The sequence below is a fragment of the Prionailurus bengalensis genome, chromosome B1, assembly GCF_016509475.1.
Source record: "Prionailurus bengalensis isolate Pbe53 chromosome B1, Fcat_Pben_1.1_paternal_pri, whole genome shotgun sequence".
Taxonomy (NCBI): Eukaryota; Metazoa; Chordata; class Mammalia; order Carnivora; family Felidae; genus Prionailurus; species Prionailurus bengalensis.
Window position 1 is genome coordinate 60,083,863 of NC_057344.1, and position 27,030 is coordinate 60,110,892.

At 38.2% G+C, this 27,030-nt stretch overlaps 1 protein-coding gene across 3 annotated transcripts in view; it reads right to left on the minus strand.

The window, feature by feature from the left end:
* Positions 1 to 24,578, minus strand: part of PALLD (palladin, cytoskeletal associated protein) — a 409,470-nt gene extending 384,892 nt beyond the window's left edge. For 2 of the 3 annotated variants that reach the window (XM_043565870.1, XM_043565862.1), the window contains exons 1-2: positions 24,457 to 24,578; positions 3,773 to 4,764 (exon numbers count right to left, since the gene is read on the minus strand). In XM_043565870.1, the coding sequence (XP_043421805.1) occupies positions 3,773 to 4,683 (911 nt within the window). In that variant the 5' untranslated portion in view covers positions 4,684 to 4,764; positions 24,457 to 24,578. The remainder of the gene's footprint in view (positions 1 to 3,772; positions 4,765 to 24,456) is intronic. The other variant, XM_043565879.1, reaches the window with a different exon arrangement.
* Between the last annotated feature and the right edge of the window lie 2,452 nt (positions 24,579 to 27,030).

Consider the following 27,030-nt stretch of genomic DNA (forward strand, 5'->3'; position numbering starts at 1 on the left):
TCAATTTTATTTAATGTAATAATTCAAGTTGTTAACGAATAATTTGTGTGTAATTTGAGTAGTATCTAAATTGTATATGACCTCAGTTATACATAAGCTTTTCTTCCATTAGTTTTTCTTTTTTGTTGAGGTTTTGTTGGAACTTTGCAAGAATAAAGAAGGCAAACAGATTTTTTTTCAGTCCTCTTTGTGGTTATAACTGGTATCTGTGCCAGCTATATTTGTGGGAGGATGAAGTAGAAAAGCCTCGAAATGACTGGCCTGGCTTCAATCCTACTGTTTCCACCAGGCCTCCTTTTTAGTTGGGGTCACTTTATCTACATCTGCAAGTTTCACTATGTCCAGGTTCCCAGACCAAATGGTTTCTATTTAGGCCACATTTAAGAAGCTCCAGGCCAGCAGCTTAGTAGCCCAGTCTTGTCAGGGTAACAATTTGTTTCCCGATTCTGAACCCAGCATGAGTTTAGTCCCTAAAGTCCTGCCTCATTTAATCATACCTGAGTCTCTATTTCCTGCACTGTCCTATTGTTCTTTGGAGCAGCAGCCTCGCCTTTTCCTTAACTAAACTCTTCAAGGGTAGAATTTTCTACCTGGGCTCCTGTCCCTGTGTCTGGATCCTGATACCTGCTGCCGTATTTTCCTGTGGTGCATTCCTTTGAAGTCCGTCTGGACCTTACCATTGGCAATTGCTCCACGTTGCACTCACCTGTCCTACGGTTGCTGACTTTTCGACAGCTGAATGTCTCCACGCTTACCAGTCAGTGCCTGTTAGGCCTTTGCTGATTGCTTGCTTTGGGTTCCTCTGACATCCCCTTACTCTCTATGGGTTCTGTTACCTGCTTCTGGGATCTTAGACCAATCAATAGGTCTGTGCAGTCTCTGGGTTTAGAGTCACTTGGACTGAGTCTGAGCCAGGTTCTAAAATGCTCCAGTATAGCGTATTAATATTTTATTTAAGGTTTTCTTCTTTTTTAAAAACAATTTTTTTATTTGAGAAAGAAAGAGAGAGAGAGAGAGAAGGAGAGAGAGAGAGAAAGTGAGCAAGAGAGGGTCAGATGGAGAAAGACAGAATCTTTTTAAAAATTTTTTATTTTTATTTATTTATTTTTAACGTTTTATTTACTTTTGAGACAGAGAGAGACAGAGCATGAACGGGGGAGGGGCAGAGAGAGGGGGAGACACAGAATCGGAAGCAGGCTGCAGGCTCTGAGCCATCAGCCCAGAGCCCGATGCGGGGCTCGAACTCATGGACCGCTAGATTGTGACCTTAGCTGAAGTCGGCCGCTTAACCGACTGAGCCACCCAGGTGCCCCGAGAAAGACAGAATCTTAAGCCCAATGCAAGGATCAGTCCTACAGATCCTGGGATCCCAACCTGAGCCAAAATCAAGTCAGACACCCAACCGACTGAGACACCCAGGTGCCCCAGGTTTTCTTCTTCATGTGAAATTTCCTTCAAAGAAGGTTATTTCTATAGACCCTCAAGTCTCATGTGGAAAAGGAACTCAATGTTCCTAGGCATTTGGTATACTGACAAATGCATGGAAGAGAGTACCAAGATCTTTGGAACAGAAATTAAGAAAATCCAGCACCCATGTACACTCCCCTCTCAAAATACAGAACAAAACAAACAAAAGCTCCAAAAGGATATAAAAAAGACCAGCTAACTTTAAACAATGGAGCATTTCATCAAGGACTTAATTACTCTAAAAGGGCATAATTTGTAATGTCTAATGGGCATTGGGCATGGACTTTGGTAGACCAGGAGATGACAAGGGAAAACTAGTTAATAATTCTGTGGTTACTAGCTAAATTAATGCTCCCCTGCACACAGCCTCCCCCACCCCCAGCAAAAAGGAGACAGAAGCATGAATTTGATGTCCTCCAAATTATTAAATAGTTCAATGAACTTTAATACAGTAATTATGGTCTGCTCACCTAAATTAATCCTTTAATGTTAAATGGATTGTTTTTTGTCATTTTTGACAGGGTGTGGTAAGTCTACTTGCCACGATAATACGTCTGAAAGGGGCTTGTTTTGGTAAGGCAAATGTGAGTGGAGTCATATGCAGTTTGAAAACCTGTGGAACCGTTTTGAAGGACTTGTGAAAGTATTTCTCCTGCAGAATTATTTGTCCCAAGATTAGTAGGTTAAAAACAACCCAAATAGAATCCAAAAGAATCACACGATTTCATTTCCATCGTAGGCAAAATGATAAGGAAAATTCTTTGTGGGAAATATACATAAATGCAGAATTTAGGATCACGTAATGAAAGGAACCCATTAAGAAGTTTTTTACTGCCCCCTGCTGTCAGTTTCTAAGAGCAATATGGTAAAATTACTGTAAAGGGTGACTCAAGAAGAATTAGTTGAACAAATTGGTTGGAAAAAAATTCCCTGCCTTTAATTACACCACGTTTTAGTCAGTAATGCTAATGCTTACTTCATGTTTGTGAGCAATACCCTGTCAACCCAAGAAACCAACTCTCGCTAAGCGTGTACTAGTGGATGTAGGGTAAGAGGCCAAGTCTGCGGCTTGTGAAATGCTATATTAATAAGAATGTACCAGCGTTACAATTTTTAGCGGATGAGATCTACTTTACTGTTTGTCCAAATTTCACAACGTCAAATTTACTGTTTAATATTTACATAATCTAGGTAAAACACTCTTCATAACAGCAAAACTTTCAAAGTAAATGAATGAATGGCTTATTTTTGTAGTGCAATCCAACTTGAAACGTTATTTTCACTTTGGCATATAAAATTAAGACATGAGAAACAATAAAAATAATAGATAATACTAATGCAGCCGTCACTAGACGCAAGGCACGGTTTTATTTTTTCACACGTGTGATGTCGTCCTCATAAAATAGAAGGAGGGAGGTATTAGTTTAATTCCCATCTCACAGATGAAGAAACTAAATGACAAAGAAACTTGCCTAGGTGACACAATTGATAAAAGGTGGAGCCATGGGTGGAAACCCTGCAGTCTGACTCCAGAGTCACTCCTCTTAACCTCTTTGCACAGAAAGTACGAACTCGGCAGTGAGGGAGGAAGAACTTAACAGAAATTAGAATGGTCATGGTGACGTAAGTGTATATTGCCTCCAACCAACCACACACTCCTCGAATCGTGACCTTTTTGCTACAGCCATGCTGTAGTGGCTGGAACCTGTGTATAAACATCACACCTGCATTGTTTTCAGTTGGCTTTATCTTTCTTTGTTTCCTTGGTTGCATTACATTGAAGGTGCATTGGGGGTGCTTTTTTTTAAAGTGAATATGTGCCCCCTTAGCCCATGCCTTAGGTCAGGGTTAATCTTGTGGTTGGCCACTGCACACCTGTGCCTTTCATCTCTATGCAGCCAGACAACGTCTAGTTTTAGCCACACTTTCAACCATCTTCAGCAACTCGTATTCAAATTATGCACACACTTTCACAGTGCTTTGAATACATGAGTTGCACATTTTAAGTTTCCTTGGATGCTATTAATTCTGGAGTCCTGTTTAACAGGACATTTGTGCCCCTCTGTGCCTGTCCAGTCCTTTGCCTTCCCTTTCGTAGCACATGGCTCATGACAACAGATACATTCCACCCGTGATAACTGGCAAAGCTACTATTTGCAATTCTAGGATGCTTTTGCCCTGCAGCTGTTTGAAAACACGACTTCGGGTTCCAGAGGGCTAACTGTCCAGGAAATCTCATTCCACATTAAAGTAAAACCAAAAGTCAACACAGATCATTTGATCTTCATAATAAAAACGTTCTTACCTGACCCGAGGAGTTGGGTTTCCGGTGACTCTACACTCCAAGTAAACTTTACTTCCTTCTGCCACTTCTTGGCTCCGAAGCTTCTGGATGAATCTTGGAGCTGAGGGCAAGCGGAGTGCATTCTGAGGCTGTGGGTGAGGCATGTTATTGCATGGCACTGCCTTGTTCTGGTCTTTCTGGTAACGATGCCTGGCTTCGGGCAACTTGACCTCTGCTTCCATCTCCTGTTGGTCTCCAGTGGGGCTCTGGCTGGCTGAGGCACCCATCAGGGCTGATGGCTGATTTTTAGGAGACAAGTACCCACTGTCTGGTGATGAGGACTCCCCATTTGGGCTTCTATTTCTCGGCTTTGCTGCTTCTCTAAATATGGACGTCAGCTCCTCAATGAAATTAGCCGCCTTGTCACATAGCTGGCTCTGGGGGCCAGTCTTACTTTGATATGCTGGTTTGGGCTTTACACTTGGGTTGGGAGTTTTTGCACCACGTTTTCCAGACTTACGGAGGCTCCGGATATAGCTGGGGCTGGCAAGCAGGGGTGATATGGCAGGTTTCCTCTTTGAAGCAGGTGAAGAGATAGGGGCGGTTTGTTCAGGCAGAGGCTGGACAGGTGTTGACCTATTATCATGAGGTCTTCCTGAGGAGGTTGACTCACCAAACTTGGTCTCCTTATGGGAAGGGTTTTCACAGAGGCTTACAGGAGAGGTGTTGAAAATCTGCGAGATCTCCTTTTCTGAGTCAAAATCTTCCGTTTCGGAGTTGGCGATAGATCTCCGGGCCAGGTCAAGACTCTTGTTTATCTCTTCCTGGCTGAGAAAAGCAGAAAGCCCAGGGAAGAAGTCAGCATTCTTGCTTTCTTCCTGCATGTCTGATAGGGAATCATAGAAGGAGTCATGAGAGGAAGTCTCTGACATAGTTGAATAGTCTTCATACACTCTTTGTCTGCTCTTAACAGAAAGGCCAGAGGCACTGAAAACCAGTTTACTTCTTGTGTCCTGAAAAACAACACCGACAGAATTGCCATTAGTAGTAGTGGGTGTGTGGGTGTGTGTGCGCGCGCATGCGCAAACGCTTACATGTGCGTCTATTATCCTAATACTACTAATCTACAAGTTGGGAGAAACATGAAAGTGAAAAATACACTTTTGTAAAAATCATTTTTCTCTATCCTTTAAGTTGGAAGAAACATCAAGTATACTTGTGTTTATAATTTATCATTTTAGTTTAATATTTTCTTTGTGGGTGAATATTAAGTGTCTCACTAACCAGCGACGAGTAATTCAAAAAGAAAATATCTGCAGTAGAGACTAAAGAGTGTAGTAGGGCACTCTGTACTTCTCAGAGCCTCCTTCTTTTCTGCCTCCCCCCCCCCCCCCAGCCACTACGCACCTCATTAAAGCTCTAATTTCATTAATGTATGAGATTAGTAGCTTGTTGATATTTTAGTAAATCTGATTCTGCTTATCTCACCATAAACCACAAATACATTTTGATTCCAACTCTTATTTGTTTTCAGTTTTCAGTGAAATATTTGAAATCTTACTGGTTCACTTTTTCCTTGTGTCCACCTGTGTGCATTCATGTTTATTCATTCAACAGTTATTTCAAGACATAGTTGATAATCACTTGCTGAGTTTCAGGTACTAGAGACACCAAATGTTTTGTAAAGGGCCAGATGTAAATACTTTTGACTTGGTGAGCTGTACTGTCTCTATTGTAATTATTCAAATTTGCATGGCAGCATGAGACCAACCATAGGCAATACATAAATGAATAAGCATGGCTATGTGCCAACAAAACTTTATTTATGGACACTGGTATGGTATTTGAATTTTATATAAGTTTTACATATCAAAAATATTGTTTTTCTTTCGAATTTGATTTTCTTCAACAGTTAAAAAATATATTAAAAAACATTGTTAGTTTGCAGGCCATACAGAAATAATAGTAGGATGGATTTGGCCTAGGGGCCAAAGTTTGCTGACTCTTGATCCAGACTAAGGACATAGTCCTTATGTTGAGTTAAAAGTCACATGAAGTTGTGAAAGCAGGGAGGTGGAAAAGATATTAAACAAATAATATAAAATTTGGACAGGGTGTCAAAGGAAAGTGAAAAGAGCTTCATTGCTATGAGTGCCTAACTTAATCTTTTAAGGATATATGAGAGTACTTTGTGCCTTGCATAGGACATTTATATGGAAACACCACCAGCATTTCCATTTTCATTGTATGGAAATACCACCACTAGTTTCATTATCTGCAAAATAATTGGGCAAGAATTGAAATTCCACTGCATTTTGAGCTAAATATTATGAAGCAATGCCTCTCCTGTTACTCTAAGTATGCTATTCTTTTTCTGTAAATATACAGAAAAAGATAGAACGATAGAGGGAAGATCTGGAAAACTTAAGAAGGGAACTTTACCTCAAGATTGAGTCTAGGAGTTAATAAAGGAAGCTTCTTGGATGTGGTAAAACTCAACTTTATAGGTTGGGTCAGGCGTAAACTTAGACATTCATTCTCCATAAGGTAAGTGGGCTTCATGAGGACAGAACTGAGTTGCTTGTCCAGAAGCAGTTTCCCACCTAGGGATTCTGCTTAGAGTGATGAGATTTTGCTTGATTAAGTGAAATGTTCTTTTCTCTCCTATGACCAAAAAAGAGCTAGCTTGCATTTTTGACCCCTAAAAGTCTCTAATCTCAAAGAGCATTACGTAGAGGCATTCCAGAAATCTACCTTGAAGATTTACCATCACATAGGATGCAGGGATTCATAGAATCTATCAATTCAACAGAAGATATGTAATCAGATTTTAAAGCTCAATATTAACCTATGACATCTTCTTTAGTTTAAATTTGTACTTGTGTCTCAGATGTCCTCTTGGAAAGTTACTCTGTTTTGTGGGCATCATGAGATTCTCCACATTCTAGTCCTAGTGTACCTACTAAGATATATTACCCTCTATTCTCCTAGTAAATCTTTTTTTTTTTAATTTTTTTTCAACGTTTATTTATTTTTGGGACAGAGAGAGACAGAGCATGAACGGGAGAGGGGCAGAGAGAGAGGGAGACACAGAATCGGAAACAGGCTCCAGGCTCTGAGCCATCAGCCCAGAGCCTGACGCGGGGCTCGAACTCACGGACCGCGAGATCGTGACCTGGCTGAAGTCGGACGCTTAACCGACTGCGCCACCCAGGCGCCCCTCTCCTAGTAAATCTTACAAATCCATTACAGTGGTCTTGTCACTTTATATAAAGACATTATAATGTCTTTATAACATTACTCTAATTTCTTTGTCCTGTCTGTGCTCCAGAATGGAATCATTCTGATTCCTTACCAGTTCTTTAAAAATTTTTTTAACGTTTTTATTCGTTTTTGAGAGACAGAGAGAAACAGACCATGAGCAGGGGAGGGGCAGAGAGAGAGGGAGACACAGTATCCAAAGCAGGCTCCAGGCTCTGAGTTGTCAGGGCTTGAACCCATGAACTGGTAGATGATTTAGGAGAAGCAAATGTAGGGGTCAACTCTTAAATTGTGTGACGGTTCAAGTCATCAGGCAACATTGGCCCAGAAGAGACATGAAAACTGGAAGAGACATGCTTGGGCCAAAAGTATACTGAGGGCAAAACAGACCATATTTCCATTTCTTTCTTTTTTTTAAGTTTATTTATTTTTGAGGAAGAGAGAGAAAGGGAGGGGGGAGAGAGAGGGAGAGAGAGAATTCCAAGCAGGCTCCGTGTTGTCAGCATAGAGCTCGACGCAAGGCTAGATCTCATGAACCATGAGATCGTGACCTGAGCTGAAATCAAGAGTCAGATGCTTAAGTCACCCAGGCGCCCCCCTATTTCCATTTCTTGCAAATTTTAGTTTTCTTTGCAAGAGAAGCTATTGGTCTGTTTATTTGTTTTTGGCCTTGGAGAAATTAATATTTTATATTGAACTCAGTGTGAGAGAGATGGGGAAATGTGATTTTGAACAATATGGGTTTCTGCCCTCATGGAACTTAGTCCATGAGGGATACAGATAAGTCATAAGCATATATAATTGAGTGTATCAAGTGCCATGATGAGAGAAGAACAAAGTGCTATGTTAGCACCTAGAAGGAATAATAGGATTAGGACCAAGACAAGTTTTACAGAAGATGAAGCCTATTGGATAATATGTAAAGGGCACAAGAGAGTTAGGCAGGTAAAGAGGGCAGCGGCAGAAGCATATACAAAGTCTTGGATCCCAGGGAGAGTATGGCAGACTCAGGTAACTCAGCTCCAGTGAAACAGAAATCTATCTGGAGAGGGGAGATATTACCAGAGACAAATTTAAAAAGCAGGAGTGGGGTTAGAGGGCCTGAAGCCATGTGAAGAACTTGAATTTCATCTTTGGTGTGGTTAAAAGACACAGAAGACTAAGTATGTGAGAAACATCACCAGAGTTGCATTTTAGGAGATAACTCATGGTAGCCTGACTTGATGACTGAGTCAGGGGAAGAGGAAGGCAAGTTGAAAGAAGGAAGTCATTGAGAAGGCTTTTGTCCTATTCTCAGAGTTATGTACATTTCTCATTGCTTTAACTTTGACACTCATCATCTGAACCTCCTTTTTAGTTTTGGATAATTCCTCATATTCTGAGCCTCTGTGAGAAAGTAAGCTCACTTATCATAATGGAATGTGAAACCTCCAAATATTTGCTTTCCCAGCCCCTTGGAGCCTGGGTACAAGTCTTGGCACATGGCAATTACACGCGTCCATCTTGGACTTTGAGGCAGGTTCCATGGAGAAAACACTCTAGTTTCTGGCAGTGGTAACGGATGCAGCAGCATGGAGTATGGAGGGGCAGCCGTGGTGGCTGTGCAGAGGCCTGGAGGTGGAGCTGAAGTGTGGACCAGTCAGCTGTGACAGCAGTGGTAGCCACACATGAACCTTTTTCTGGCCTTGTGGTCTGGCCTCCAGAATACACTCTGGGCCTCATTCTGTGAATTGCCATAGCTCCTATCAATCATTCGCTTTGCACTCAAGTTGACCAAAGAATATTTTTGTCACTTGCCACTAAGGAATATGAGTGACAGTAGAAAAAAAATATGACAGAAGTCAAAATAAGTGACATTGGGAAGAAAAACAGTGGACTGAAGCAATAGAGAGAAGATAGAACAGAAACGTGTGATTGACTAAATTCCAGAGACAAGATTATAGATTTCTTATTCAAACAATGGGATGGGTGTTGCCACTAACTTGGCATGACACAATGGGGGACGTTTTGAGGAAAAAAAACTTTAATTTTGATTTGCACCTTTTGCAACTGGGAACTCTGGTATTGTGTGGAAGGCAAGGTGAGATACTGGTATGTGAGAAAAGAGAACAAAACTAGATTGGGAAGTATTAGCTAAGGGTGGCACTATAAGACATGCGAGTGGATAAGGTCAAGGAAGAAAGAGAGAGAAAAGGAAACAATCCTCCAGAGAGTTGGGGGGAAACCAGGAGACAGTTGTTAGGGAAGCTAGGCAAGGAATCTCACAAAGGAGCTCCTTTTTTCCTTTTGACTTAGCAACTGGGAACATTTAGCACCATTGGCCACAGCAGTTTTGATGTATGTGACAGAGATATAAGCCAGATTCCAGATACATTGAGAAATTATGGAATGAAAAGAAGTATAGATTGCAAGTGCTACAGACTATTCTAAGAGGTTTATAGAAGGGAGGACAGATAGGGATAGTAGGTGGACAAAAGTATGAAATCTAATGGGTTTATTTGTTTAGGATGTGGCACAGGTATGTGTTTCAGTGCTAATGGAATTAGCCAATGGAGAGGGAGAAGCAGAAGAACCATGTTAAAAAGTGGGGATGATGTATAGACCAGGTCTTCCAGGATGTGAGATGAAACAGGTTATTATAGTACAAATGACTTCAGGTTGGAAGGGAACATTGTTCTTCCATTGTCAAAGGAGAGAAGTAATGGAGTAATTAATTTTTTTTTTCAACGTTTATTTATTTTTGGGACAGAGAGAGACAGAGCATGAACGGGGGAGGGGCAGAGAGAGAGGGAGACACAGAATCGGAAACAGGCTCCAGGCTCTGAGCCATCAGCCCAGAGCCCGACACGGGGCTCGAACTCCCGGACCGCGAGATCGTGACCTGGCTGAAGTCGGACGCTCAACCGACTGCGCCACCCAGGAGCCCCTAAGTAATGGAGTAATTAAAGTGTGTGTGTGTGTGTTGGAGAGAGAAAGAGAGAGAGAGAGAGAGAGAGAGAGAGAGAGAGAGAGAAAGGAGGACGGAGAGAGAGAGGAAGAGAGGAGCAGGGAGAATCTGGATACATGTATAATTGAAAGAAAGGAGAGTTCCTAGCTTGAGACTTCTGAGGATTTGGAAGTTTATAAGGACAGGAGATGATTTGAAATAGCTGTTGTAGAGAAAGGGAAAAAATTTCCTTAAGAAAGATTTATGGGCAGTGGTGAGGGTTTAGTTGAAGTTAAATGTGATGTATTTATAATGTCATTAATTAGTGTGATTGCTCACTTCTCTTCACTGGAGGTCAGCAGTCCAGGTGAAACTGTGCAAGTAAGATGCTCCAGGTTCTGAGGCACAGGTAGGATGGAAAGAAAATGGACAAGGTTGTTGAGAATATCAGCAAGATAGGGGTGGATTCTAAAGTCTATGCTGGATTGGGATTCATGGGTAGGAGTTTGATCATAAAGAGATTAAGGGACTGAAGGCCCAATGAAAGCAAAAGAAAGATGTAGTATGAATGACTGAGGATCTGGGAAGATGTATTGAGATAGTGAAATGTCTGAGTTGATCATTTCAGAGTCACAGCCTTTTGACTTCCGACTGCATTTAGAGTGTGGCCACCTGACTGTTTTTGACTGTTTTTGTGGAAAAATGCAAGAGTTTAGTAGTCTTTATGATTGACAAAACCTAAAATATTTATGCAGACTTTACCAGGAAAAGTTTGCCAACTCCCGCTATAGAAAATCAGCTACCTAATAAATTTGTCTAGCTTAAGCACTAGTAATACTAATCATGATAATGATAATGGCTAACAATGTATGGCTCACCATAGGTAGGATTGCCTCAAGAACCATTATGTAGATTATTTCATTTAAAATTCCCACAATAGGCCCCAGTTTATAAAGAAGGAAACTGAGTCAGAAAATGTGACTAGGAGAGCCAAGATTCAAACCCAGACAACGACTTTAGAGCTCATTATCTTAACCATACACTTTCCTACCAATATATTATAGTTTCACAACCAAGAATCCTAAGCAATATTATCAGACTAATAAAACTGGATCAGTTTTCTGCTATTTCTGCTAATATCAGAGTTCTGCCATTAATTTAATTATACTTAGTGCAAAGTGAACATGATAGGATAAATTTTAAGCCTTCATAAAAAATTATATGAGATAGTTTAAAGGAAACTTATGAATGATGAAACACTTTTTAGTTCCTTTTTTCAAATAGGGAGTGTTTGCTGGAGGCAGATTAAATCACCTGCTTATTAACTTATATTTTGGTTTTAAAGAGGCGCCATCTGACAGGATCCAGTTGTCAGGATTAGGTGTAGCTTAAAAACTGCTTGCACAGTGAAAAAGAAGATAATAGCTCTATGGCATACATGGTTTGGGTTTAATTTGCAACCCAGTTATTGCTGCTAGAACATGCACAGGGTCTAGGGAAAATGCTCATTGAATGCGGATGAACAAGGGAGGTTTCCAGGTGGCCCAAACTCACTGGGAAATCATGCTTCAGAGATTTTCATGTCAGTCCACACCCCAAAATTAAAAGATTGTAATCAAAAGAAATACAACTGCAAACATCTCCATTATTTCCCTCAGATTTTATGTTTTATTTCAAACGGTGTTTTCGGTAATTCTCTGCTGGTGTGATAGATACAGAACATGAAATACACTGAAGAGAACTAATTATACTGTCTTTAATGAATAAAGAAGTGAGATGAATGCCAAAAACTTTAACAAGTTCCAATTTAGCAAAGAGAATTGAAAGATATTGAAATTGTGAAGAATAAGGTATTCTCCTACATCTTTAATTCTTCCCTGCCTCCCACCTCTATCCTCTTCTGGAATTTGAATTGCTTGGAAATTCTTCTCTTCATCTTTTTCTCTTTCACATATTCTTCAACCATCACTAATAATTTATTTTAATTGTTACTTCCCTTAACACTTTCATATGTCACAGCTATTTCCTAATATCTTGGAATTTGTATAGTTCTAGCTTCTTCCCTTTGAGAGAAAATGGCTCTTTGCTAGCCCTGCGCATTTTATAATTACTCTTCCTTTCTTCCACCTCCCTTTCCTGGAAAGGTAACTTGAATGTGAAATCAATTGAATGCTGTTTATTTATCACTTAGTATGTTCCAGGGAAGTTTCAAGGAGGGCAGAGATGAACCAGGCATAGTTTCTCCCCTTTAATGTTTTGTAATCTAATAGGAGAGATTAGAGGGATAAGATAAGTGTAAAAATAACTCAAATACAAGGAGAACCATGATAATTGTTATTAAACATAGTTTAAGCATACTGCAGTAAGAGATCGAAGATGGTGGGAGAGAACATATTTACAAATTTGGCCATGTCATTCTTTTGGTATCTGTTTTCCAATGGTGCAAGCTCCATTGGATAAGAGAAGGTCTAAAACGTGACATGCAGTTTATCTGTGGGCTTCCCTGCCCTGAGGGAAACTCTCCAGCCTCAACCTCTATCTTCATACTGACACATACTGCAATCATGCCCTACTGCTTTATGTGCAGTATTCCTTGAAAAGTCCACGTTCTGTCATGTCTTCGTGTTTTGCATATGCTTCCTTTCTGTTTTTCTGTTTCAAACTCCAGTTTGTCCTTAAAAACTTGATTATTTCACTTGTTTTTGGTGCTTTCTGACTCCCCAGTCTGTGTACTTTTTTCTTCCAAACGTGACACTTTGCATAGTATTTTAACATTTGTCTTATTGAGTTATTAATATGAGTTAGAGAACCCTTTGTCCATTAGACTGTGAACACCTTGAAAGAAGAGATGTAACTGACAGTCTTGGAATGGCGAATGTTTGGCACAGTGTCTGGGTCATGGCAGATGACGAAGAGAAACCAAGAAATACTTGGTACTTGAGACATGGATTGAACCCTTCCTAGGATTTGATGGGAGACAGAGCCATGTGAACGAAGACAGGAGGCAGAAATGTTTCATTCCCTCCCCTTGCTCTCAGCCATCCAGGTCCCACTGCAGGATGTGTCTGGGACCAGGTGTCCTCAGTGAAGCATTGTTCTTTTTACCCAGCTGTTTCACCTGTCTTACCAATAGTTACTCACGCCCTGGGCTCTGTTTTCTAGTAAGAACTTGATAAAGTAATCCATGCTATCTGTAAATAGCTGTTAATGTAAAAATATAAAACACACACAACATGCTCGTTTCACCAATACAAGACAGTAAGAGGTCTGACACTGCAAAATAAAAACCTTGTCTCTAAAGACATTGGTTTTTGTGTTTCTCAGTACTGGCCAAGAAGGTTTCTCATGAAAAAATTCAGAACCAGAAAAACATTTCTTTTGTTTTTTGGCATTCTTACTACTAGACAAAGAGGATTCTGTAACCCTGGATAATGCTCTTTGGCATGATGCTAGCAAGCTCAGAGTTAAATTTTGAATCACAGAAATACAAATCTTTTTAGACCCCCTCCCAATTTTTTTTTTTTTTTTTAACGTTCTCTGCTGACTTATTCAGTCAGCATCTTTGCTGTGTGCCCACTGTGTTAGGCACTTCTACAGGCTGGGACACAGCTGTAAGACAGAATTCTCTGCCCTAAGGAGCTAACATTCTAATAGGAGAAAAGGCAGAAGTAGGAAACTGAGAAAGTGTCAGATTCTGAATTTCTTATATTTGATTTATCTTAAATCTTTTCATTGCTTTTGGGTGGTTGCACTGTGCTTTTATTGTATACAGCCTCAAATTATCTTGCAAGTTGTTAAGGTACAAATGAAAAAAAAAAACTAAAAGAAAAGAAAAGAAAATGCATATTTGTATGTTACTATTGGTATTTGCAGACCATGACTGTTTTATTTTATCTTTTTTAATGTTTTATTTAGTTTTGAGGGGGAGTGGGAGCATGAGCAGGGGAAGGGCAGAGAGAAAGGGGGACAGAATATCTGAAACAGGCTCTGCACCAGTGAGCCTAGGGGGTGCTTGGACTCACAAACTGTGAGGTCAACCTGACTTAAAGTCTGACGCTCAACCAACTGAGCCACCCAGGCACCCCGACCATGGCTCTTTTGGAAGGCATGCTATTAGTGGGAGGGTGGTGACAGTCACAGGAGGAGGACACTCTCAGGCTAATGGTGCTTTAGGTTCTCTCAGATTGTACCATGCAGGCAGCTGCAGGTATCCTCATGGCGTTCTGAAGGTAAAGTCTTCCAGGTGAGCTTTGACATTTACACATGATGCCAGACTTAAGCAAATATTTGGTGAAGCAAAGTTTAGGAAGGTCAGCAAATGCTATGAGGCATTATAGATGTCCTTCCACCTTGAACTTCAGTGGACAGCTTATCAGCATCTTGACTTCTCCCAAGCAAATATTGCTTTCCATTATAAACTTCCATGGTCGCCTATTTTGTTAAATCCCTGTGCATATTTCATCCATTCTGAAGAATTTTATGCTGCTTAATTTATGGATTATTTCTAAATATAATTTTATGGCGTACAACTTCTTCCTAAGTTAAGCGTTTGAATTCTGTTGGACTCTTGATCTACTATGAAATATAGAGCACTCATGTGAGTTTTCATTGAACATTTTATTTATTTATTTTTTTTTTTAAATTTTTTTTTCAACGTTTATTTATTTTGGGGACAGAGAGAGATAGAGCATGAACGGGGGAGGGGCAGAGAGAGAGGGAGACACAGAATCGGAAACAGGCTCCAGGCTCTGAGCCATCAGCCCAGAGCCTGACGCGGGGCTCGAACTCACGGACCGCGAGATCGTGACCTGGCTGAAGTCGGACGCTTAACCGACTGCGCCACCCAGGCGCCCCTTCATTGAACATTTTAAATTTGGTATGTACATCACTCATTCTAACACAAGCCATTTTATCATCTTAAGTTGTCATGGCATTACTACCCTAGTATTTGCAAAAGTATTTATTTTTGAGTTCCTGAATATAAATATAAATATGTATGATTCACAACATATATGAATATACAGAAATAAAAGAAAAGAGAAAGAGAGACAAGTTTAGAAACTATGAATAACATTTGTTTTGAGACTTGCTGACTTTTGGTGATAATTATGTGAAAACCAGATCTATGACAATCAAGATAATCCTCTATTTTGTCGGTTAAAAAATATTTGTGGAACACCCTGTGCACGATCCCCATGAGACAAGGCACTATAGGCTGTTAACATGTAAAGATTTCCCGGACTGGGAGCGGGAAGGCAAGGCATATGCATGAGAAACAGCAGAGTCTAGTAGAAAGAATTCAATTAGAAACAATAAAAGCTAGCCTTCCCTGAGAAGTGAACTATTTGATCCTCAGAATAATTGATGGGATAGTCATTATTTTTCTTTTTTATTATTTCTGTACTCAAAACTTCAGCATAAAAACATTAAATTATTTGGCTAAAGTTGAACTGTTAGGAAATGGTGGATTTAGGGTTGAAACCTGCATTTAACTACAAAGTTTTCTTTTCCTGTTGGAGATAGTATGGTTATTTACTTTAAGAATTTAGATAAGGGGCGGGGCGCCTGGGTGGCTCAGTCGGTTGAGTGTCCGACTTCGGCTCAGGTCATGATCTCACGGTCTGTGGGTTCGAGCCCCGTGTTGGGCTCTGTGCTGACAGCTCGGAGCCCGGAGCCTGCTTCGGATTCTGTGTCTCCCTCTCTCTGCCCCTCCCCTGGTCAGGCTCTGTCTCTCTCTCTCTCTCTCTCTCTCTCTCAAAAATAAATAAACATTCAAAAAAATATTTTTAAAAATAATAAAAAAAAAGAATTTAGATAAGGGGAGAAATTTTGCAATCTGCTTATGCAATACCTTGTAGAGACGTTGAGAAGGTACTATAATTTTGAAAGAAAAACTATTTGATGTTAGGAAAGTACAGATGGGGTAGTAACATTTTGATAGGCATTTTAAAATGCATATTAGTTAGGAATAATTACACGAAAAAGATTAGAACAGCATGAACCAACAATTAATGTTGATTATCTCTGTGGCAGGGCTTGGGCAGAAATAGGGTTCAGGGGTGGGACATTTAGGAACATTTTTTGTTGTTTATTTCACATTCTTTGAAAAACAAACCAGTTAAATTATGAGTGATTTTACAATTTAAATTAAGCATTTTAATTTGTTATTTGTTTAATTATTTTATTTGTTTATTTAAACAATTTCTAAAAAAGTAACAAAAATTGTTGGTAGCAAATTCCAATGCTAAAATATTTCAAAATAAAAATTACACCATGAAAACAAAAGTTGAAAAAGACTTAAAACTTTTGTTGCTGTTATTTTGAAATCACAGGCAATTCTTAGACTAAATTTCTTCCTTTCATTTTTATTGTCTTTTAATATTTTTCATTTTTTTATTTTTTAAATTTCCAGTATAATTACTGGAAATATACCGAGTTATATTCGTTGTAGATATACAATATAGTGATTTAACAATTCTATGCTTTCCCAGAGCTCATCACGATAAGCATCACGATGCTTGACCCCCTTCACCTATTTCACCCATCTCCCACCCACCTCCCCTCTGGTAACCATCAGTTTGTTCTCTATAGTTAAGAGTCTGGGTTTTTGGAAAAACTACAAAAACAACCACAAAAAAAAAGTAACAAAATGGCAATAAGTACTTATTGATACTTATCTACTGATATTATTTTGCATGTGAATGGACTAAAAGCTCTAATCAAAAGACATAGGATGATAGAGTGGATAAGAAACAAGACCCATGTATATGCTGCCTACAAGAGACTTCATTTCAAACCTAAAGACACCAGCAGATTGAAAATGAGGAAATGGAGATACATTTGTCATGCAAATGGTGTCAGAAGAATGCTGGAGTAGCAATACTCATATCAGACAAAACAGATGTTAAAAAAAGACTGTAACAAGAGCAAAGAGGGACACAACATAATAATAAAGAGGACAGTCCCACAAGAAGATATAACAATTGTAAATATGTATGCACCCAACATAGAAGCACCCAAATACATGAAAACTATTAACAAGAAACATAAAGAACTAATCAATAGTAATACAATTATCGTGGGGACTTTAGCCCCTCACTTACACTGATGGATAGATCATCCAAACAGAAAATCAGTAAGGAAACAGTGGCTTTGAATGACACACTAGAACAGATAGATTTAACAGAAATATTTTAACAGCTGTGGATCCTCTCTCTCTCTTTCTCTTTCTATGCCCCTCCCCTGTTCACTCTCTATCTCTCTCTCTCAAAATAAATAAACATTAAAAAAAAGTACACACACACACACACACACACACACAGTATATATAAGCAAGCAAGCAAGCAAGCAAATCCCAGAAAGGTTCTGGGGGTCCTGCAAAGGTTTGGGGATAGTTATACTGGGTGGCAGTCATTAGGGGACTCACGAAGCCTGAGGTGAGTTCACAGCATAAATTACTGGGGTTCTTGGGAAAATAAATTAAGATAAGAAATGAAGACTGTTTACACCATCAAAACCAAAGTCTAAGTAGGCACATGTAAAAGCCATTATGGTGTCTGCCATTATAAAGATATCTTGTAAAAAGAATAATAGATTTATTGCAAATGGGAAACTTGGAAGCCAAAGCCACAAAATTGGAGGCCAGGGTGCCGTTATCAGCACTTACCACCTAATTCTAAGACTCCCAGGCTAGGATAAGTTGGTCATGGACTGTTAGATTGATGCTATTTTACCAACCAACCTCAAGAAAATTTTTGTGAAATAAGGCATATTAAAAACACCGCAAAGCTCCCAACCCAGTGGCACATCACTCTTAGGTTTTAATTCGACTCTGAGAGAACCAAGGCTTAACTAAAGAAATGAGATTCTCAAGATTCAAAGAACTGAGCACACCACATTTTGGCACACCTACATATTTAATGTCTAAGATTTATGGTCCTAGAAAGTATAGATATCTAAAAATATGACAAAATCTTACTAAAACAGCCTGGAATTATAATGGCCATTATGGGGAACATTCCAATTAGACAAGATCATTCATTTAAGAAGTGTAATTGAAAGCAAGAGTTTCCAAATCAACAAACAGAATAAGATACCTATTTTAATTGGCATGCAGAAGTCTCCAAAATGTTTCAAGATTCCAAACAGCTTCATTGAAATATTCACTGCAAAAGTCTAATGAAAAATTATCCCACTTTACCTAGGATAATTTATCCTCCATCTCTGAAGAGACCACAAAACTATAAAAAGTCTGAGCTATTAGCATTATGAGTGCAATAGCCCTAACGCTAGAAACCTAAAACAACTGGGACTTTCCTATTGCATTCTCCTTTGGGGGGGCCATAATCAAATCTCTGGCCTAGAAAATGGTGTCTCATTTGCAATCAACTGGAACACTGGAAAAATGAATGTTCTTGAAGGTATGATAGGAAAAGATAGGATTCAGTAGGCAGAAAGGGAAAGATTAGGACCTGAGCTACCTGGGTGGGAAAAAACATAGATTTTGGAAAAATGCTGGAAGTGTCTCAGCACAGCAAACCTCCCCAGACATAAGGTTCCTCTTAAGGATGTAACAGACTCCATCTACTTCCACTCAGATTTCCCTCAAGAATTTGACAAAAGACCTAAATATGGCCTTAGGCCACCTCTCATACAATGGAAACAAGCCAATCAGGAATGGACTACTCAGCACCTAGAGTTATCCAGCCAATGAGGGTAGGACCTGAGAAGGAACAAAGGGGAAGGGAAGGCGTGGGCAACCAGAACCTTATAAAACAAGGACCCTTGCCTATTGTCCAGTGGACATTCACTTTTGAACTTCCCCTCTCTATAAAGACAGCTTTTCTACTATTCTTCCTTTCTGATCTTATACTCTAATAAACTTTTGCCTGCTGCTCATTTTGTGTCCACCTCTTCATCCTTCAAAGCAGCAAGATAACGGATCAGGTATTGAGATAAAAAAATCCTGCAACAAAGGTTTGTCGAATCCTTGACACCAACTCAAATACCCCCTTATTTACCCTCAAAAGAGGGCCTCCATATGGGCCCCTCCCAAGATTGAGGGACTCTGAGAGATTCTCTAGTCAACTGCTATCACTTATTCCTTAAACAACCAAGGGGAAACTAAAATGAAAATTAATGGGCTATGATGAGGGACGATAAGGTAAGCTGAGGACCAAGCACAAGCTAGCACAATTCCCACCCTCCACCAAACTCCCCACCAAGTGGGATATGTATGATATTCCTTAGGCACTTCTGGCTCCCCAAGAACAAAGGAAAGGACAGAAAACAAATGGGTAAACTGATAAGAATCTCCATCAGTTTACAAATACCTTAGTACAATTACAAAAAAAGGGGCAATCTTATCAATAGCCTAAAGTCCAGGAACTTCCTACTGTCTTAATGTTAATGCTTTGCTATAGGGAAAAACAACCTTAGCTTCACAATAGCTAAGCCTCCAGTAATCTGAGTCTTCTTTAGCATATGGAAATCCATTTAAGAAACTTCCTCTTGACCCTACCTCCCCCAACTCCATAGTACGTAACCAGTCACTCTTCACAACCCCAAAGCAGTTCTTTCTGCCCACGGGTCCTGTCCCTGTGCGTTAATAAAATCACCTTTTTGCACCAAAGACATCTTCAAGAATTCTTTCTTGGCTGTCAGCTCCAAACCTTACCATTACCCCAAAACCTCATCAGGCTACACTTTCCATGTTAAACTTACTCACTCAGGAGCTCACAGAAAGAATTCTGGGGAAACTGGAAGAAGTTGGTGAAGGGTGAGAATTATTAGCAGAATCAGCTTCCTTGGAACTCTATAGTGCCAGTCAGAGAGGAAGGTAAATTTCACACAGTTTCTTCCTTTCCAAATCCAGACCCATTGGTTATTGATCCTTTTGATGAGGAAGCACGAGGCAAGCTGAGGGCAAGTACAGGCTAAAAATACAAGCTAACAACCCCTCCCGCTCAAGGTGGGATATGTGTGATATTCCTTGGACACTCCTGGCTACCCAAGAACAAAGGAAAGGGGTTTAAGTTTTTGGCATGGTAATGTGGGAAATAAAGACAAATGAAAAATTAAATTCCTTTACTGCCTACAGCTCATTGACACGTCCTTAAAACCAGCAGAGTGACCTCCCTTTAAGAGCTCAGCTGCCCCAATGATGACACTTTGCTAGGGGTGAAAGGGAATCTTAGCTTGACATTATCTCAACCTTGAGGATCCTATAAGTCTACTTTAACATGTAAAAATTCCTTGGAAATTTGCTTTTATCTCAACTCACCTGAGATATATGCTGACAATCATACTCCAAGTTTATGGCCCCCTGATATACATCTAAAGGGTTTCATGACAGATTTTACTAAATGATAATAAATGGTGTTTCCCTAGCAACAGCTAGCTCCTCAAGGTTCTGGAAACCTTGCTTCCAAACTTCCTTAGAGACGTACTCTATCCTTAAACCCCTCCCAACCTGAGGGTGTAACATCAGTTACCCATCACAACCCCAGTGCAGCTCTGCTGCCCATGGATCCTGTCCCTGTGCTTTAATAAATCACCTTTTTGCACCAAAGATGTCTTCAAGAATTCTTTCTTGGCCATCGGCTCTGGACCACCCCTCACCATCACCCTAAAACTTCATCACTTTCTCTCCCAGGAACAACTATTGCCTTCTTGTTTGTCTTGCTTTGTGATCTGAGAATTTGACTTGGCAGCTATCAGTTTGTGGGCCTCCAAAATATGGTCAGACGGAAATGTGTGTTGCACTCCAGTTTGCAGCAGGGGTCTTACTTATTGTAGCCAGCTTTCAACAAAGTTATCTAAGTCTTACTTTTGGGGGGGTGGGGCTATCTTTAGGAGTGGCTGTGGAACTTGTATAGTATCTTTTGCATCCTCTTTGAGGGTACCTCTTGGGTCCATGAAGTTGTTCAATACTTCCAGGAATATTTACTGTTTGTCCCAGCTGAAACCCAACAAGATATTTGGAAGGATTTTTTTAAGTCTGTCTATGGTCAGAAGTTGGACAAATTGAGAGCTAATATTCAAATCCCGATAAGAATGTCTTCAAAGGACTTTCTCCTAAGCTAAATAAAACTATGTTGCGGGGGGGGGGGGGGGTGGATTCCAAAGACATACAGCTCTAAATCCAGGACATAAGAAACTTCTGGTTTGTATCTTAAAGATCTCTCTGATATAAAGAAGCAAAGTGAACATAATGTAATTGGCTGGGTTGATCAGTGCCTTGACATATTCAAGTTGCAACCCAATCCTTTGAGGAATTAAAAACAGCTGTACTATCAATTGAGGGCAACTTGTACAAATGGTCTTACAAATAGAATCTTTACAAGAACAGAAAAAGTCCACTTATCCTTTTTACCAATCCTCAAACCTCTCCTATTCATCTCAAAAGCCTTGTAGTTATTATAAAAATCCTAGCCTTAGGAAACAAAAGTTCTTCTTGGGGGAACTTGCATTCTTTCTCTGTGCCTTTGAGATGTAAATGTTCTGCCTTGGTCATCTCTAGGAACTGAGGGCCATCTCTTTGAAATGCAAAATTCAGAGAGATAATTCTTATCAGAAGAGAAAAAACAAACAAAAAGGAAAGTCTATTTGGAAATAGAAAAATCATAAAAGTCTTCTCCACAGATATCAGTAAAAAGTTTCAGCCATCTGAGCAGATAACTTATTCCATCTTCTAGAAACACTATTTGGACCCAATTGCTCTTTTATAAACTCATGAGTTTTGCATTATTATACCTGTCTCATGGCTAAAATTAAAAAAAAAGCTATTAAGATTTCTGTTTGCATATATTTATATGTTTATGTATGTCTATGTACCTATGTTGCAGATGAATCAATTTTTTTTTTACCTCCTGATAGCATTGCCAAAATTAATTTGTAAAGAGCTCTACTTAATAGGCTTACAGAAAATTAAGTGTTTATATAAATCAAGTATATTCTTGAAAATATAGAAAGTAACCCTAATATTTTTTTAAGTTCACATTATTAAGGATAATCTTCAGGGGGGAAAACAACCCTGCTAGTTTAAGTTTGTTGGTTTAATTATAATAGGAATGTCTTTTGAGTTATCAGCATTAAATATAAGGGGATACACAACTTTTATTTCACCTTGATTTATAAAAAAGTCAAATAATCTGTTAGCAAGAAAGATAACGTGATGGTTAGCTATTTAATGTCTCATGAAATTTTCACAAATAATCTAAACATAATTGTTAAGAAGTAAATTAAATATACATAAGATAAAAGTTTATGAATGAATTTTAAACAATAATTATGTTTTATGGCATGTCTACTTAAAAATCATTTCCAAAACCTTTTTAGTAACTTAAAACCTTAAAATTACACTGAGATAAGTTAAACGATGATATGCACTGAATATCTAGATCAATTCCAAATAAGATAAAATGCTGAAACATTAAATTACTGAACATAGGTTTATACACTTTTGGCCTTCTTTTACAGAGGAACTAAAAAGACTTGGGCCTATTAGTAAATAAACATTTTTTGTGCCACTCTGAAAAATTTACTATGAAGAATATACTTCTAGAAATCATAAAGTATCTTTATAAATTTGCCAACCCATAGAATGCTAGTGTTATAGCTAGTCCACTATTACTTCTTACCTTTTATTAGGAATTAAGGATCTTAAGTGTTAAGAATTCTAATTAGAATATGTCATTAAAACCATTAGAAATATTAAGGGAAACATCTCTATGCGAGTAAAGTAGGATGTGTATTTGCTAAGCAAAGGTGTGACGTATGCAGGTTGTTTTGTAAAGGGGGAAAAAATTTTTTTTGTCCTAAAGTATAACTACTAATTGATTGTTTCAGAAAAAGAAAGAAAGAAAACAAAAGGACAAAACATGAATGAACATAAAAAGTTGAGGTTTGTAGAAAAGGAATCTTGGGAAAGCAATTTTATGTGTAGTCAAGCTGGCTTAGGTTGGAATGGATTTATTTAAATTAAAAAAATAAGTTTTAATATCAAAAGTATGCAGGTGAAAAATTATTTACCAAATTTGTTTCTCTATCCTCTAATATAATTTAACAGTTACAAATTACAGTCAGAGTTGCTTTACTCAGTATTTGTTTTCTTTGCTAGAATTTAATTGGGTCATAGCCATTAACTAACTCTAGATGACTGAAATTCCTGACTGGAATGCCGTTATCACAATACTCTTTGATATTCTTCACACATATTATTAATAATGAAGTGGAGTCTCTTGTCTTGTCCTTGCATATTTCAGTTAGTATATCTTTAAGAATGCATCATAGTGTTTGAAACCTGACCAGTGTTGCCCCTCTCCATTTTTTTTTTTCAATGAAGAAATCAAGGCGGTTGTAATTGTCCAGTATAAACTAGATACTTAGTCTATTGTGAGGTATGCTATAGGAACCCTTCAATTTTCAGTTTTAGCAATAAAAAAGAAGCTCAGACCGAACTGACATAAGAGTCCCTAAGATATGAACCCTAATCCATATTAGATGCTGGAATGTGAGGGCTAATTTGTATTCTAGGAATGTGCAATCACATATTTAAAAAACATTTATTGGTATAAGAGAAATGAGATAAATCTCTTATACCTTGTCTATTGTTACCAGTAGTTTGTCAAATACACTCTGATTTTTAAAATCTGAGTAATCCAAGTGAACATTCAACTTCTTTGAGAAAAAATACTGGAAAGGACAATTATCATGTAATGTCTGTACATACATGATCAAACAGATTTTGCGTAGTATTACATTGTCAGGGCTTTCTATGTGGTCACATTATTCATACTAGAAGGCAATTAGTATTTTTAGCAAATGTTAAAAAAGTAATATGAGCCTCCAATCATTCTGTATCAACCTCATATATTGGATTCAAGACAATTTCATACGTAACTTCAAACAACATGATATAAAATCATACCGTGATGTTTAAATTTGACTGTAGTTTCCCTTAGTAAGCTTTATCTTTTTTTTATAAATAAACATGTAAATTTTATTCATAGGTATAATTTAAAATGTCTGCTATTACTATCTAAACTGATTTTAAAAATCCTTTGGAAGTAGAGTTAACAACTTAAAATGTTACTAAAACCTAAAGAATATAATTTTAGGCCATCGGTATTTAGCTTAAGTATGGGTGAGGTTTTAAATTAACTATATTCATATTTTCTGTGAAACATAACATATATACAATCTTGACAAAGGTTGCTTCCATAATTACATTTAATCCTTTTGGAACTGATAGCACAAACTTAGCATGCTTAAGATTATAAGAGAAAATTCAGTTCTTTGACAGTGTAGGTAGAAATAAAGCCTATAGACAAATCTGTATTATCTGTTTCTGGAAAGACTACAAAATTCCCATTAGCTTTTCTCTCCAAATAAAAGAAAAATCAAGGCATCTTCTAAACAGTACTATAATTTCAGGCAAACTATTATATTTTTAGCTTTTTAAAAAAAAGTTTAAAAAATGTTGCCCTAATAGTTTATTAAGAAATATCTTACAAACCTTTTCAAGCTTTGGTTACTTTGAAGACTCTGAAAAGGTGATGGGTTTCAGATGAGCATTTCTTCTTTTCTGTGGGAGCAGAGGTTGGTCTTGCCTATTCATTAGAGACTGCTTGGTCCTTGGTCACTTTGAGGCAACTGTGGCCTCAGACTTGCATCTGTCCTCTTACTCCACTCAACTATATTTGGTAACTGAACTCATGTTTCAGCAGACTGCCACGATCAGGAATTCCAGCCGCGGACTGGGAAGCAACCCTGGGTCTGAGGGCTGGGTTCTTAGAAATTAAAGGCACTTAGTGTAGAGAGAACTGTATTTATAGATCTAATAAACATAGGATTTACACATATCCCTCTACACCCTGACCTTGTGGCTGGAAATCACCACCTGCCCTTTTAACATATTCTTAATCAATTAGAAGTACAGTATGTGATTCTAAGTAGAAAAAGTGATACTCATGAGAAATGCTCTTCTTATAATCATCTGCTCTGTGCATTCAACGTTTAGTCATCTGGTAGATTGTCTTGAAATAGTAAATCAAATTAACTATTTAAAAAATTAGCCACCTGTCAAATTGAGTGGAGAGTCCCACTGTTCTCTTACTTCTAGTTGTTAATTAAAAGTTATTATGGGACTATCATGTGTATTAAAGGCACAGTCCATGGTAGGATTAAGTAGGCATAAAGATACAGGGACTGAATCTTATAAACACTGCTACGCTGAGTTCGTAGCTCAATGACTAACACATTAGGAGCATCCAATAAATATTTGTTGAAGAAAAAATAAAAGTTAAATGAATATTTTTCAGGACAATCATGAGCCCTCTCACACTTGTAAAAGAAAAGCTTCACAGCCATTTTATTACTTATTCGATAGCATCTCATCGTAACGTATTCTAATATTTTGAACTTCCAACTAACAAATAGAGCTAACAAGAACAGAAAGTGTTTATGTGGCAAGGTCAGGTAGCAGAGCTGAATCTAAGGGGAAAGTAATCACAAAACCTTCCAGTTAGGTTCATTTGGAAATGAAGCGCTGCGTCTTCTTTGTCTAAATAAGACCATCAGAGTCGGTCCACTTTCTTATCTAAAGAAGTTTTTTCTGATGGTGGAAAACTTAGGAAGTTCTGCTCTTGTGCTTTTTCTTCACAGGCAAAACTGCCCCTTTATAAATGGTTCTTGAAACTGGATACTTTTGTGGGCTGTATCGGCCATTGTACTTGTTAATAAGTGTTTTTAAAATTTATATTTATGGGGAAAGACCCTCGGACTGACGAAATACATGCACTTGTCTTCTTTTTACGAAAACCCGGTAAGATAGTAGTAAAAATCCAAAAGGACCTTCTCCAGGTAGAGAAGACAGTAGAAGATGCCAGAAATGGACAAAATTGTTGGAAAATGGTTAACATAAAAATGAGTGGTCTAATAACATTGGAAAACTTAAGTGTTTGCAGAAGGATATGCCTATGAGGAGCAGTGATTAGCCCCACAAAGTCCCAGAAAGGCTCAGGAATTGTGGGCACTAGGTCCCTGCTTGAAAATAATTTTCATTGGCAATTTTGGATATTTCTGGAAGTGAGATAGGATCTGACAACAAGTATTGGTTTGAAGAATCCCTGAGGAAGAGTTAGACACTACTATGCCATATCCACTTCAGGAAGCCAGGAGACTACCCTTTCCTACACTTGGACAAGATGTGAGGTATATTCTCTGGAAAATTTAAAACAGACAATCTCCAGCCTCAGGAACACAAAACACAAATGAAAAGGATGAGGCACTGGCAGAAATTTCTGGGAGGTTGGGTTAGAGAAGGGACAGAGGCTCCAACTGTATTAAGCGGTATATTTCTAAAAAGATAGCAATGATAGGAAAATATGAAAAAGTGGTAAGATTTGATACAACTTGGTGTGGGTGTTAGTTACGTTAATATCTATACTCTTTGTGTTTAAAAATGTCATGAAAAATTAAACAAAAATCTCTATTGTGTCCTAACATAAACTGAATATGGAAGGGATTATAGGAATCAAAATGCTGTAACCTCTCCATGATATTACCTTAATTGTGGACAGAATTGCTGAGATTAACGAGGCAACTTGTTAAAAATGACATGTAAAACAAATATATTAATGCTATTAAGATAAATGGATGCTAGACATATAACTCACCCTTCATCTCAATGTTTTAAAAATTTTTATTGTTGTATTAATAGTAAACCGTGCAGGAGTCACCAAGTATATTACTTCTCTAGACCAAAATGTATCTAGAAATAACTTTTGTATATCCCAGTTTAATTTTACAATCCCACCTAAAGTGTATGTTGAGGACATGCACACTTGTGCTAATATTTTTCTCTTATTTAAAGACTGCATATTTGAAAAATGCTGAGAGTTGATTTTAAAAGTTCTCATCTCAAGAAAAAAATTTGTAACTATGTGTGGTGATGAATGTTAACTAGATGTATCATGGTCATTTCACAATATATTCATATATCAAATTAGTATGTCATACCCCTAAAACTAATATAATGTTATGTGTCAATTATGTCTCAATAAAAAATACCAGAAAGATAAACATTCTT